The sequence below is a fragment of the Cherax quadricarinatus genome, chromosome 28 (genome assembly GCF_038502225.1).
Source record: "Cherax quadricarinatus isolate ZL_2023a chromosome 28, ASM3850222v1, whole genome shotgun sequence".
Lineage (NCBI taxonomy): Eukaryota > Metazoa > Arthropoda > Malacostraca > Decapoda > Parastacidae > Cherax > Cherax quadricarinatus.
In genome coordinates, this window is record NC_091319.1 from 13164576 (window position 1) to 13180692 (window position 16117).

Below are 16117 nucleotides of genomic sequence, written 5' to 3' on the forward strand. Positions count from 1 at the left end.
ATACCACATTTCTTTATAAAAAAATAATTTACAGAAGAAAAATATCTACATAACCAAGAAAATTCTCAGTGACCAAGGTGTATCATGACAATTATACAAAGTTTAGTGCAGTAAAATAATACTGATTATGGGCAACTTGTATGTTTTTCATCTTTGGTATAGATGTTATATTTCATTGCTATCTTAAATTATTATCTGTGTCCATATTCAACAGAATAACATTCATGAAAGGGGTCAGGAAAAAATAGCTGAACTCAAGTGTTTTGAAAGTGGTAGGTACAGTACTTGTACTATGAAGAATGGCTGATGGTGGGGTGTTGCTGTTTGGTGGGTCATTTGAATTGTGATATCTATGTGCCTCTGGAAAGACAACTAAAGGATGAGTGATGGTGAATGCATTTCCTTCTTAGGGAAACTGCAGATATTTAAAAATAATGCAATCCATGTCAGAAGGTATTGCATTTTTGCAGCAACAGCCCTCATTAAATGTGATAACCACATATGTACCACACTCAAAATAATACAACAAACTATCAATATCCTCAATATACTGAACGGATGGTGAAAAATCATGCGAGGAGAAGCATTAAATCATACAAGTACTATAATACGGTATTAGCACTTACTGGGATTTTTTTTTTTAATGAACCGGCTGTATCCCATTGAGGCAGGGTGACCTAAAAAGAAAAACGAAAGTTTTTCTTTTCAAATTTAGTAATTTATACAGGAGAAGAAGGTTACTATCCCCTTGTTCCCAGCATTTTAGTCCCCTCTCATGACACACATGGCTTACAGAGGAAGAATTCTCTTCTACTTCCCCATGAAGAACTGGGATATGGAGTTGCATATAAAGGTGTGCTTGAAGATACATAAATGACGAAAAGAGTAAATAAAAACAATCCTATACTCCTCTGTTGATTTTTTGTGCAACGCTAAATTTTGCTTTCATGATGAACAACTTACCAGAGTGCTGGAGCACCAATCACCTCTTGCACTGTATGAGCCGTAGTGATGAACATTCCTCGCACCTTCACCAATTTGTTACTCCAGTTTGGAAATTGGTATCTAGATGATAAAAGGAAATGCCATCAATATATTTAAAAAAGATTTTTTTTTCAACAAACCAGCCATATCCCACAGAGGCAGGGTGACCTAAATAGAAAAACAAAAGGTTCTCCTTTGAAAATTAGTAATGTATACAGGAGAAAGGGTTACTAGCCCCTTGCTCCCAGTATTTTAGTTGCCTCTTACAACATGCATGGCTTACGGAGGAAGAATTCTGTTCCACTTCCCCATGGAGTAAAACAGATTACATACATACAGTGGTACCTCGGCACACAAACAGCTCCCAACTCGAACAATTATGTAAGTGTATTTTTGTAAGTATTTTTGTAAGTGTATTTTTGGGGGTCTGAAACAGATTAATCTAATTTATATTATTCCTTATGGGAACAAATTTGTTTGGTATCAGCACTCGAACAACCCTCTGGAACAAATTAAGTTCGTAACTTGAGGTACCACTGTATGTATATACAAATATAAATACGTACTCCTAGGTAGTAGGATGGTAGACAGCAACTGCCCAGGGAGGTACTACCGTCCTGCCAAGTGAGTGTAAAACGAAAGCCTGTAATTGTTTTACATGATGGTAGGATTGGTGGTGTCCATTTTTTCTGTCTCATAAACATGCAAGGTTTCAGGTATGTCTTGCTACTTCTACTTATGCTTAGGTCACACTACACATACATGTACAAGCATGTATATACACACCCCTCTGGGTTTTCTTCTATTTTCTTACTAGTTCTTCTTCTTGTTTATTTCCTCTTACCTCCATGGGGAAGTGGAACAGAATTCTTCCTCCATAAGCCATGCGTGTTGTAAGAGGCGACTAAAATGCCAGGAGAAAGGGGCTAGTAACCCCTTCTCCTGTATATATTACTAAATGTAAAAGGAGAAACTTTCGTTTTTCCTTTTGGGCCACCCCACCTCAGTGCGATACAGTTGGTGCATTGAAACAAAGAAAGAAGAAATACGTACTATTACAACAGTGTTTCAGAGAGCAGTTAATTTCACCTATAATAATTTTCTGTATGTGACAGTAAAAGGACGAACAAGATAAGGTATATTTATACACTTTTATATTTCTTTCTTCTTTCTTTCAACAAGCCAGCCATATCCTACCAAGGCAGGGTGGCCCAAAAAGAAAAACGAGAGTTTCTCTTTTTAAATTTAGTACAGCCTCTCCTCACTTAACGACAGAGTTCTGTTCCTAAGACCACGTCGGTAAACGAATTCGTTGCTAAGTGAGGAGCATACGGTAATGGTAGTGGGTTTATGTCAACCATCTTTGATATTCATTTAATGTCACCTTTACACTATTTATAACATTTCTGTCATACTTTTGAATGTTTATACAGTAGTGTACTGCATATTGTATTAAAGAGCATAGAGGAAATCAGCTCTAATACACATTATTTAGATATGCATACTGGTCAGAGAGCCCAACATAAGTCCGAGTCGTAGGTAAACAAGTACATCGCTAAGTGAGGAGAGGCTGTAATATATACAGGAGAAATTGTCACTAGTCCCTTGCTCCCGGCATTTTAGTTGCCTCTGACAACACACACAGCTTATGGAGGAAGAATTCTGTTCCACTTCCCCATGGAGATAGGAGGAAATAAACAAGAATAAGAACTAGTAAGAAAATAGAAAGAAACCCAGAGGGGTGTGTATATATAGCCTCTCCTCACTTAGCGACGTACATACTTGTTTACCGACATCTCCGACTTACGACAGGCTCTCTCACCAGTATGCACACCTAAATAATGCATATTACAGCTGATTTCCTCTATTCTGTTTATTACAATATACAGTACACTGATGTATAAACATTTAAAAATATACCAGAAATGTTATAAATGGTCTAAAGGTGACATTAAAACAATATCAAAGATGGTTGACACAAACCCACTACCGTTGTAGTATGCTCCTTACTTAGCAACAAATTTGTTTACCAACGTGGTCTTAGGAACGGAACTCTGTCATTAAGTGAGGCGAGGCTATGTATACCTGTACATGCATGTGTAGTGTGACCTAAGTGTAAGTAGAAGTAGCAAGATGTACCTGAGATCTTGAATGTTTATGACAGAAAAAAGACACCAGCAATCCTTTCTTTCTTCTTCTTTCAACACACCGGCCGTATCCCACCGAGGCGGGGTGGCCCAAAAGGAAAAACGAAAGTTTCTCCTTTTACATTTAGTAATATATACAGGAGAAGAGGTTACTAGCCCCTTGCTCCCGGCATTTTAGTTGCCTCTTACAACACGCATGGCTTACGGAGGAAGAATTCTGTTCCACTTCCCCATGGAGATAAGAGGAAATAAACAAGAATAAGAACTAGAAAGAAAATAGAAGAAAACCCAGAGGGGTGTGTATATATGTGCTTGTACATGTATGTGTAGTGTGACCTAAGTGTAAGTAGAAGTAGCAAGACGTACCTGAAATCTTGCATGTTCATGAGACAGAAAAAAGGACACCAGCAATCCTACCATCATGTAAAACAATTACAGGTTTCCATTTTACACTCACTTGGCAGGACGGTAGTACCTCCCTGGGCAGTTGCTGCCTACCAACCTACTACTTATAATTCTTCTTCTTTCTTTCAACACACTGGCCGTATCCCACCGAGGCGGGATGGCCCAAAAGGAAAAAGGAAAGTTTCTCCTTTTACATTTAGTAATATATACAGGAGAAGAGGTTACTAGCCCCTTGCTCCCGGCATTTTAGTCGCCTCTTACAACATGCATGGCTTACGGAGGAAGAATTCTGTTCCACTTCCCCATGGAGGTAAGAGGAAATAAACAAGAACAAGAACTAGTAAGAAAAATAGAAGAAAACCCAGAGGGGTGTGTATATACGTATATGCTTGTACATGTATGTGTAGTGTGACCTAAGTGTAAGTAGAAGTAGCAAGACGTACCTGAAACCTTGCATGTTTATGAGACAGAAAAATGGACACCAGCAATCCTACCATCATGTAAAACAATTACAGGTTTCTGTTTTACACTCACTTGGCAGGACGGTAGTACCTCCCTGGGCGGTTGCTGTCTACCAACCTACTACCTATAATTATTATTATTATTATTATTATTATTATTATTATTATTATTATTATTATTATTATTATTATTCTTTAACACAATGGCCATTTCCCACCGAGGCTGGGTGACCTGAAAAAGAAGGAACACTTTTATTGAAGGTGAGATCCTCCGACATGATCACTCCCAGGTCTTTGATGTTAGTTTTTCGCTCTATTGTGTGGCTGGAATTTGTTTTATACTCTGATGAAGTTTTAATTTCCTCATGTTTACCAAATTTCAATTACTCCGATATGGACACGGGGTACATCAAAAAGAGATCTGTGTCTTGTGTTATGATCATGTGACCTGTTGAGGTTAGTGAGGAGAAGTTTGAGTGGAGGGTTTATGTTTGAGTGTAGTGTTCTATGTATGTAGTACTATGTATGTAGTTTCTTTGTTAATTCTAAGACTTAAATGCTTATACCTTTTCTTGCCACTTTCAGCAACACTGGTATGCCTACTGGGTGTCATGACTCTTTGGCAGATATAAGATATGGTAATTAAAAGATCAAAACACAATTCACAGACACAGCTAGCTTGCAGCAGAGAAGAGGAACTGGACACGTATGAAGTACAAATGCTGGGATTGTGTGTCGGGAGTGTCAGGGAGGTGGCAGGGGATGGCAGGAGGTCTCCCCCGCTGATCCACAACAAGGCGGCCGATTGAGGAAAAGGGAATTATTTTCCCCTCCTGCAAACTGAACCATGTTAAATTAATTTTATGAAGCGTATAAAATTGTGCCACAATTCTTCAATCGTGCTATACCCGTATTGTGCCAAATAAATTTGTGTTAAATGACGGTCTATTTTTTTTTTTTTATCACACTGGCCGATTCCCACCAAGGCAGGGTGGCCCAAAAAAGAAAAACTTTCACCATCATTCACTCCATCACTGTCTTGCCAGAAGGGTGCTTTACACTTCAGTTTTTAAACTGCAACATTAACACCCCACTTTATGTGCGATTCTTTATCTTTTAACTCCACGCCTCTTGCCAAGACCCTCGAATTTACTTCTCTCACAACCCCATCTATAAATATATTAAACAACCACGGTGACATCACACATCCTTGTCTAAGGCCTACTTTTACTGGGAAATAATTTCCCTCTTTCCTACATACTCTAACTTGAGCCTCACTATCCTCGTAAAAACTCTTCACTGCTTTCAGTAACCTACCTCCTACACCATACACCTGCAACATCTGCCACATTGCCCCCCTATCCACCCTGTCATACGCCTTTTCCAAATCCATAAATGCCACAAAGACCTCTTTAGCCTTATCTAAATACTGTTCACTTATGTGTTTCACTGTAAACACCTGGTCCACACACCCCCTACCTTTCCTAAAGCCTCCTTGTTCATCTGCTATCCTATTCTCCGTCTTACTCTTAATTTTTTCAATAATAACTCTACCATACACTTTACCAGGTACACTCAACAAACTTATCCCCCTATAATTTTTGCACTCTCTTTTGTCCCCTTTGCCTTTATACAAAGGAACTATGCATGCTCTCTGCCAATCCCTAGGTACCTTACCCTCTTCCATACATTTATTAAATAATTGCACCAACCACTCCAAAACTATATCCCCACCTGCTTTTAACATTTCTATCTTTATCCCATCAATCCCGGCTGCCTTACCCCCTTTCATTTTACCTACTGCCTCATGAACTTCCCCCACACTCACAACTGGCTCTTCCTCACTCCTACAAGATGTTATTCCTCCTTGCCCTATACACGAAATCACAGCTTCCCTATCTTCATCAACATTTAACAATTCCTCAAAATATTCTCTCCATCTTCCCAATACCTCTAACTCTCCATTTAATAACTCTCCTCTCCTATTTTTAACTGACAAATCCATTTGTTCTCTAGGCTTCCTTAACTTGTTAATCTCACTCCAAAACTTTTTCTTATTTTCAACAAAATTTGTTGATAACACCTCACCCACTCTCTCATTTGCTCTTTTTTTACATTGCTTCACCACTCTCTTTACCTCTCTCTTTTTCTCCATATACTCTTCCCTCCTTGCATCACTTTTACTTTGTAAAAACTTCTCATATGCTAACTTTTTTTCCCTTACTACTCTCTCTACATCATCATTCCACCAATCGCTCCTCTTCCCTCCTGCACCCACCTTCCTGTAACCACAAACTTCTGCTGAACACTCCAACACTACATTTTTAAACCTACCCCATACCTCTTCGACCCCATTGCCTATGCTCTCATTAGCCCATCTATCCTCCAATAGCTGTTTATATCTTACCCTAACTGGCTCCTCTTTTAGTTTATAAACCTTCACCTCTCTCTTCCCTGATGCTTCTATTCTCCTTGTATCCCATCTACCTTTCACTCTCAGTGTAGCTACAACTAGAAAGTGATCTGATATATCTGTGGCCCCTCTATAAACATGTACATCCTGAAGTCTACTCAACAGTCTTTTATCTACCAATACATAATCCAACAAACTACTGTCATTTCGCCCTACATCATATCTTGTATACTTATTTATCCTCTTTTTTCCTAAAATATGTATTACCTATAACTAAACCCCTTTCTATACTGTAGCATTAAACCGTATAGTGGACTGTAAATGGTAGATAACCATGTTTGATGCAAGGTAAACTTCCTCCATGTTGTTGCTGCACTCACCTAATGTCAGCACCATCAGGTGAATCCTCCGTAACACCCACAAGGCTGAGGTAGAGGAGGGTATGAGGCAGCTCCTGCAGGTACGTTGACTCTGGGTGGCTGACTTCCACACCAGTCACCACTTTTACTAATTGGGTCTGTGTCACTCTCTGTCCAAAAAAATAAGTAAAATGTATGTTCTAACTAATGAGCAGGTTACCATATAATATAGTTTTATGATTATAAAAGGTGGTTGCTTAATGTCAAAAAGAAATTAATAAGGGAAAGAAAATCAGTTGCTAAAAATCATTGTAATCATAGAAATCAGGGAAGTTCAGTGACTCTGCATCATTTATTATTTACTTTAAGATGCTACATTGTGAAATGATGATCATGTAAATTCAAGTTAAATTAACAGTATCTTACAGAAAAGAGACAGTAATACCACTGCCAAAAAACAACTACATTCATGATTTAAAATATATGGTAAGAATTACCTTGCGGTCACTTTCTAGCTCATCAGGGAGAGTTTCTGAAGCACACTTCTGCACAGATAAGGTAATTGTCGAAGGTATCTGTAAGAAAACCCTGTCACTGTATTGTAATCAGTAAATTAAATACATTCAGCTTTATTATTCTTAAAATATATGATGACCTATCCATATATTCTTTCAAGGAAAAACAATGAATTCAGGCATCTTACAAAATTCCCAGAAACTTCTTAGCACTCTTCTAGCATTTAACCTCATTCACTCAGATTATCTGTCAAAAATTCAAGTGACCAGCACTTTCTACTACCAGAGAATGAGGTAGAGTAAGAAAACTCTTCCCATCACCTCAGTCTCTGTCCAATTTTCTAGTCACTGTCCCACTAGTGCAATGTTCATTCACTATCTGTGCAATCCTCTAGTTATTGTCTCATTAGCACAATGTTCTCTCACAGCCCATACATTCTTCAACTGTTCCACTCATACAATGTTCTCTCATGGTCTCTGCAATCCTCTACCCACTGTCCCACTCACATTATTTTCCTTTTTTATGAAGAAATATTTCCCACTACTTTTGTTCAACAGTTTTTGTTTTTACTTTTAACATTTTTTATCATTAAAACTTCAAGAGATGCTGCAGAAGCATGAAAGATTGATCTCAATGAAGACATGATCACTTTGAGGGATGCTCCAGATGTGACATGGTGGATACAATGGCCTATAACAACAAGTGGTAATTCATAACCACTAAGCCAAATATCATAAAATAAAGGTTCTTATTATTAACCCTTAAACGGTCCAAACAAATCGGCGTTCAAATTCGTAATGCTACAAAAGTAGATCTACTTTTTTTTACATATTTTCAAATGTAACAAAAAAAAAGTAGATAAAAGTTTTTTTACACATTTTCAAATGTAAAACAAACAAAAAAAAAAGATCTACATTTTTTTACATACTTTCAGATGTTGAAAAAACGTATATATACGTTTGGACCATTTAAGGGTTAAAGTGTCTCCAATTCCTATATAGCACAATAATGTATAATAATACTCACGAATATTCAAGATTTTAAGCAAGTGCCTATAAAAAAGTAATTTTACAATGTCTATTATGCAATAGCACTAATTTCTTCATGGGGAAGCGGACAAGAATGCTTCCTCCGTAAGTCATGCAAGTCGTAAGAGGCGACTAAAATGCTGGGAGCAAGGGGCTAGTAACCCCTTCCCCCTAAATTAATTACTAAATGTAAAATGAAAAAACTTTTATTTCTTCTTTGATGGTCACCCTGCCTTGGTGGGAGACAGCTGGTGTGTTAAAAAAAAATAATCTGTCTTTTATAAATACAATACAATAGCCATTTTCCACCAAGATTTGGTTACCCAAAAAAGAAAACATAATCACTAACACTTGCATCTCTGCTGTTCTTTCATGAGGAAACACATATTATAACCCCCTGAAATACATCTCACCCAACATTCAAAGAACAGGCAATGTGTTTTCACTTCTAAAATGAAATTCTGGCTTACTGATTTCCCTTAATTCTTTCATAAGAATTAAAATTCTCACTTTGTAACAGCATATCTCACAAAAAACACTGGTCTCTACTCACTTAGATCAAATAAAGATGGTCATACAAAAACAAATTAGCCAACCTGTAGTTCTGCCAGTATATCATCCAAATTATCCCAGTTAACATCACTTTCATCTACCTCTTTCAGCCAGTCACCTGCGAACAAAAATGGAACAAATCAATTGATTGCAAACATACATTACATGCATAAAAAAGTGACAGATCATCATCTTTCATATTTTATTAATCTAGATTCAGTCTGGTCTAACAAAAACCAGTTCTCTTTTCCTAATTGCACTTCATGGTGACTAAATGGTCATTAACCCTTTGACTGTTTTCGACGTATAAATACGTCTTACGAGCCAATGTTTCTGACGTATATATACTCAATAATTCTAGCGGCTTCAAATCAAGCGGGAGAAAGCTGGTAGGCCCACATGTGAGAGAATGGGTCTGTGTGGTCAGTGTGCACCACATAAATTACTTTGATGATGAAAACGACCTTGAAACTGAGCTCAAAGTAGCGGAAATGTTCGATTTTTACCAATGTTCAGGAGTAAATAAATCATACCACACGTCCAATACACGTCAACTGGGGAGTCTAATATTCTTTCACTAGTGCACTGATATTATTTATACCATTTTTACAATAATGCAGTAGTCTGCATAAAGTAAATTTTGTATTTTTTTGTATTTATTTTTATTTATTTATTTATAATTTGAGCACACTTACAGAGGTACAAAAAAAAATACAGATAAGAGCAGCATGCCAAAGCCACTTATACTATGCATAGCATTACGGGCTGGCTTAAAATTAACTTAAGATTAACTAAGCAATGATGAAATCAGTGAAAAACATTAATGTAAACTGATTACTATAAAGCACAAGTGAGTATTACAAAGACAGGTCATATGGTTGCATGCATTGTTGTAAATTCAGTAGAATGGAGTATTCTGTTAGGTAGTGAATTTAAAAAATAATAAAGTTAGATTGGGTTTTAGGTTTAACATTTATGTGATATAATTGTGAGAAACATTTAAGATATACAATTTATAAGGTTCAGTTATTCAGTATTTATTTGGTTTTGGGTGAGTAAGTGATCTTTGAGAAGAGACTTGAATTTATAAACAGGTAGTGTTTCTTTTATATTAACAGGTAATGAATTCCAGATTTTAGGGCCTTTTATGTGCATTGAGTTTTTGCATAGCGTGAGATGGACACGAGGAATATCAAAGAGTGATCTGTGCCTTGTGTTATGGTCATGTGTTCTGTTGAGGTTGGCAAGGAGATGTTTGAGGGGAGGGTTAATATCAGAGTTGAGTGTTCTATGTATGTAATAGGTGCAGTAATAAGTATGGATGTTTTGTATGGTGAGTAGGTTGAGTGTATTGAATATTGGTGGAGTGTGCTGCCTGTAGTGAGAATTTGTTATCATTCTAACTGCAGCCTTTTGTTGGGTAATTAGTGGTCTGAGATGGTTACTTGTTGTTGAGCCCCATGCACAAATTCCATAGGTGAGATAGGGGTAAATAAGAGAGTGATATAGGGCCAGGAGGGCTGACTGTGGAGCATAGTACCGTATCTTCGATAGTATGCCTACAGTCTTGGAAATTTTCTTAGAAATTTGTTGTATATGTGTATGAAATTTGAGTCTATTATCAAGGTGGATTCCTAAGAATTTTCCCTCTGTTAGCTTTGTGATAGGTGATCCGTTTATCATTATGTTAAGAGGGACATCTGTAGCTCTGTTACCAAACTGAATGAAGTAGGTTTTGTCAATGTTTAGTGTAAGTTTGTTAGTACTCATCCAGGTAGATATTTTCTGTAATTCGGTATTTACAGTATTGGCTAGCGTGACTGGGCTCGGGTGGGAGAAGACGTATGTTGTGTCATCAGCAAATAGTGTGGGTTTGAGTAATTGAGAAGCATTTGGTAGGTCATTTATGTATAGGAGAAAGAGAAGAGGGCCAAGGACACTTCCCTGTGGGACACCAACTGTAATTGGTTGTGCAGAAGAGTTTGCCCCATTTGCGTACACATATTGGCTTCTGTTGCTGAGGTATGACTTGAGGTAGTTGAGGGAGTGCCCTCTTATACCATAGTGTGATAATTTTACGTGGAGCAAGTCATGGTCAACTGTATCAAAAGCTTTACGTAAGTCAATGAAGATCCCCAGTGGGACTTCTTTTTTCTCTATTGCAGTGTATATATGTTCTAGCATGTGTATAATAGCATCATTAGTATTTTTATTAGGCCTGAATCCAAATTGGCAGGGGTTGAGTATGTTTTGGGAGATAAGGTAGGAGTAGATTCGTTTATGAATTAATTTTTCGAAGATTTTTGAGAGAGGGTGTAAGTTGGATATTGGCCTATAGTTATTCAACTCTGTTTGGTCTCCTCCTTTGTGGATCGGGGTGACCCTTGCTATTTTGAGTACTGTAGGGAAGGTGGAGGATTCAATGGATTTGTTAAAGAGTGTTGCAATGATTGGTGATAGCACTTGTGACACTTTTTTGTATATAAAGGGTGGTAAGGTATTTAAATCTCCTGCCTTGTTTTTTAGTGCGTTGATAATAAGGGAGACTTCGTATGGGTTAGTCGGAGCTAGGAACAGTGTGTTCGGGTAGTTGCCGGTGAGGTAGTCATTTGGTGGGGTATCTGAGCTTGGGATTTTATTGGCAAGGTTTTGTCCTATAGTGGAGAAGAAATCATTGAGTCTGTTTGCTGTTTCTGTTGGTGGGAGTTGGGGTTCATCTGATTTTGCTAATTTTATTTCGCTATTTCGTGATATCTTTTTTGTTCCCAGAATTTCTGATAGGGTTTTCCAGGTCTTTTTTATATCACCTCGTAAGTTGGATAATCTGTTCTCATAATACAATTTTTTTGCCCTTCTTATCAGGCTGGTTAGGATTGACGAGTAACGTTTTGTTTGGTCTCTGGTTATGTGACCCATTCTGTACTGTTTTTCATATTGGTGTTTTGTATTTATGGATTTGAGAATGCTGGGTGTTAGCCAGGGACTGTTCAGTCTCTTAGCTGTCATCTGCTTAGTTTTTTTAGGGCAGTGCTTGTTATAGAGGTATTGCGTCTTTTTTAGAAAATTATTAATACATTCGTCAATATCTGTATTGATTTCTAGCTCAGTGTGCCAATCAATGTTTGCTAATGCTGTTGTGAAGTTATTAATGGCTGCCTCATTGTGAAGTCTGAAGGTGACTTTAGTAGTGTCTTGGGGTAATTTACCAAGAGTTGTTATGAGGAAAGTAGGGTAGTGGTCTGTGGTATTATCTGTAATTATGCCTGATTTTAAAGGGGATATGGTGTTGGTCCAGATGTGGTCAAGTAGGGAAACACTAGTCTCTGTAACTCTTGTAGGTTTTGTTACTGTTGGTAGCAACATACAGTTACTCATTGTGTTTGTGAATTCAGTAACGTGTGGGCCCTGGTCTTGCAGGAGATTTATATTGAAGTCACCTGAGAGTAGTAAGTGATCTTTGTTCATGCGTGCATCAGTTATCATACTTCCTAGGTTTTGACTAAATTGGCTAATGTTTGACTGTGGAACTCTGTAGATGTTTATCAATGTGAGAGGTTTTTGTAGGTATTTGGATTTGAATTTGGCTATTATATATTCCCCATGTTCATCTCTTGTGCAAGTATTAGTGATACATTCTAGTTGGTCTGAGTAGTATATGGCTGTGCCACCCCCTTGTTGGTCTGGCCTACAGTTGTGTATGGCTGTGTAACCAGGAATGGTATAGACATCTGTAGTATCAGGCTTTAGCCAGGTTTCAGTTAGTGTAATGATGGACATATTGGCATGTAAGGAATTTAGTAATGCTATGAGGTCATCGTAATGCTTGCTTAAAGATCTGATATTGTAGTTAAAGATAGTTATGTTGTTGTTGGCACTGAGAAGTGCCTTTGATTGTTCTGCAGTGTAGTAATTACAGTAACTGTTTGATTCATTTAAGTCATTAAATAAGAGGTTGGTATCTGGATCAATGCTTGTAATCATAAGATTTGTAGTGAATCTATAGTTAGAATTAAGTATAAAACAAAGTAAATAGTCTTAAGCTAAAAAATAGCACCTGAATTATTTAACAAATGTAAAATAATGAGCTAAGGTATTTTTTTTTTTTTTTTTTTTTTTTTTTTTTTTTTTTTTTTAAGCTAAAATAAAGGAGACAATATAAAAGGGACTAGTACAAATAAAGTGATGATCAAATAATGGAGCTTGGGAATATGATAGTAGGTAGTACTATAAAATAAATGAGCTTTGGAATATAATGCCAAAATTGTGAACTTGTTCTACTTTAGCACCTGAGAATAGCACCTTGATTATTTTAACAATTGTGAATGTATAAGCTAGGGTAGTTATATAAAGCTAAAATAAAGGAGAAAATATATAAGGGACTAAAATTAAGTAATGGTAAACAAAGTTAAATGGACAGATGGTCACTATGAAATAATATTGGTTTAGGAGTAAGATCTGATTTGTAATATTAGATAAATTGAGCAGTTTATTGCACAATAAAAGTAAAAAAAAATGAGGTAGTTGGTACTAGCTAGCAAAAGATAGTTTTGGTACTTGCAAAAAAGTAATTGGAATATACACTAATTGAATATACAATGTAAAGTGACTAAAAAAACAAGTAGTGATAAACAAAATTAAATGGACAGGTAAGAAAAAATGAATATTATTAATTTGGAGTAAGATTTGACTTTTAATTTAAAATTATGAGCAATTAATAGCAGTAAGAAAGTTATAGAGTATTGGAGGTAGTTGGCATTAGCTAGTGATGAAAAATAATAAAAATAATAATGTACAATATGATAGTAACGTACACTATATGCACCACACGTATATATGTATTAAGGGCACTTATTTAATCTGTTACAGAAATGTCAGCTTTTCTAAGGAAGGTAGAGAAATCATGTTCGTTTGAGATGGTATATTGTTGTCCTGTTGATGTTTTCCTTACTAGTATTTTCCCATCTCGCGTGAAACACTGATGTATTTTGTTTTCCTGTTTAAGTTTTCTCAGCCTGAACAGAAGGTTTTGACGTTTTTTTGTTAGACACTCATTTATGTACACTCCATTTTTCATTGTAATTGCTGATTTAATTAGGTCCTTTCTTTTATCGTATGAATGAAGTCGGATCATTATACTGTGTTTACTTCCTGGTTTTCCTAACAAACGTGTTTCTTTGATTTCATTGTTTTGCACGATGACTTGTACGTGGTTCTGTATTATCCTGATAGCAGTTTCTTTGCACTGTGCTTGTGTTATGTCACTAGGAATGTGTGGACTGTTTATTATAACTGCATCAGACAACTTATCTTGTTCAGTTTTGTCGTCTTGGAAATCAAGGTATTCATTTAGTCGAGTGTGCATGTTCAGATTCCAGTCCTTGATTGCTTCTTCAACCTTCATATTTATTGTTGTTATTTGTTCAGTGTGACTGGCTATAGCTGCTTTTAGAGTATTTTCTGTATCAACACTTCCCGATGTAATCTTCTCTTCAAGGTTTTGGATCTTATTCTCGAGGTTGGTTATCTTGGAATCTCGTCGCTCGAGTGCTGCTTTGATATCTTTGATTTCATTTTCTAGAGCAACGATGTAGTCCTTGATATTGTCAGGAATAATCGTACCTGAGTTATCATGGATGAATCCTTTGAAGGGAGTGGAGTTGGAGGGGGAGTCAGCCATGTTTGTTGTTGTTGTTGTTGTTCCTTGGGTGGCGGCGGAGAGAGGGGTTGATGATACACTGGCGTCCTGCTGGGTAGACAAGTTGAGTTCTAGGGTCCTTGCTGTTATTCTTTTATTACTGGTGTTGTGTCTTCTGCGATATCCTTTCATAGTATCACTGAAGTAGATACTGTGTAGCAATGGAGGAGAAGGCTTGTTTTCTCGGAGCTTGGGTTAAGTGGTTGTCTGGCAGCGGAGGCAGTGTTTGGGTTAGCAGGGCTGTCTTCCTTAGATCTAATTTTGTCAAGATTTGGGTTACATTCTTAGTATTCTTGGGTCATGTTGTGGTCTACGTGGGTTCATGTAGTTGAACTTTCACTTAGGCCATCACAAGTTTTGATGGGCGATGTTTTTTTGAGAAAGAAGAGCTGGTAGGATACCGTTGCTGCCGCTGCCGCTGCCGCTGCAATAATAATACAAGAGGGGCCTAGAGATGTGACTAATGAACAGAGCATATGTTATTTTAGTGCCACAAATGTCTACCTTGTTTATTCTGGACCCTATTTTGAAATTGGCATCTTTTTTAGTTTGCGTGAAATTGGCCAAATTGCCAATTTCTGACCACCATATTGGGTAGTCCAAATTAGTAAATGGGAGATTTCTTGTACTCAGCTGATAGATAAAATGGAGTTCTAAAGAAATAGCTATGAGTTTGGTCAACTGGGACAATGGAATTGGCTGAAAATAGGGCTCAAATTCGGCGAAATCGCCGATACGCATATGTCGCCGAGACCGTTAACTTCACGGGAGCATAATTCCACGAGTTTTCAACCAAATTTCGAACTTTTGGTGTCATTACCATCGGGAAAATATTCTCTATCATTTCATAAGGAAAAATAATTTTTTTTTTTCAAAAATTGAGCGACATAGAATGACAGTTTCAGAAAGGGGGCTGAAACAGTCAAAGGGTTAAAAAACATTAAGTAACATATCTGTTAGTCTTAACCCCATTTAACAATCACATTTAATTTTTATTTTTACTATTCCTGATCTTTAATCAGGATTGCATAAGATACACAGGGAATATCATATTTACATAATTTTGTAACTCCATGGGAAAGTGGAAAATGAATCCTTCCTCCGTAAGCCAGGAGCAAGGGGGCAAGTAACCCCTTCTGTACAAATTACTAAATGTAAAAAGAAAAACAAAAGCTTTTCTTTTTGGTCACCCTGCCTCGGTGGGATACAACTGGTGCACTGGAAAAAAAAAAGTAATTATGTAAGTTGTGGGTCACAAGATTATTTGAATTGAAATGTCTGTATACTTCAAGCAAGACAGCTAATGAATGAGTAATAGTGGTTTTATTTCCCCTACTTTGGTGGAAAATACCTATAGAAGCACGTGATAGATGACTTAATTGTTTTAGTCATAACAAATTTTTTTAACACTTGGTCATCCCTGCCATTCACAGGAGTTGCTATTCATGAAGCAGACAGTAGAACCATAAATAGCAAATGCACAGAGTAAATGACAAAATGATAGTTGTGTTGATTAGATTTCTGATTAAACATTAAGAAAAAAAAAAGTGAAAGTGT

At 36.9% G+C, this 16117-nt stretch overlaps 1 protein-coding gene across 2 annotated transcripts in view; it reads right to left on the reverse strand.

Annotated features, from left to right (window-relative positions):
* The window catches only part of in (protein inturned), a 95385-nt gene that overhangs the window by 58666 nt on the left and 20602 nt on the right, over positions 1–16117 (reverse strand). For both annotated transcript variants that reach the window (XM_053782880.2, XM_053782881.2), the window contains exons 6-9: positions 8910–8983; positions 7267–7344; positions 6791–6939; positions 964–1065 (exon numbers count right to left, since the gene is read on the reverse strand). In XM_053782880.2, the coding sequence (XP_053638855.1) occupies positions 964–1065; positions 6791–6939; positions 7267–7344; positions 8910–8983 (403 nt within the window). The remainder of the gene's footprint in view (positions 1–963; positions 1066–6790; positions 6940–7266; positions 7345–8909; positions 8984–16117) is intronic.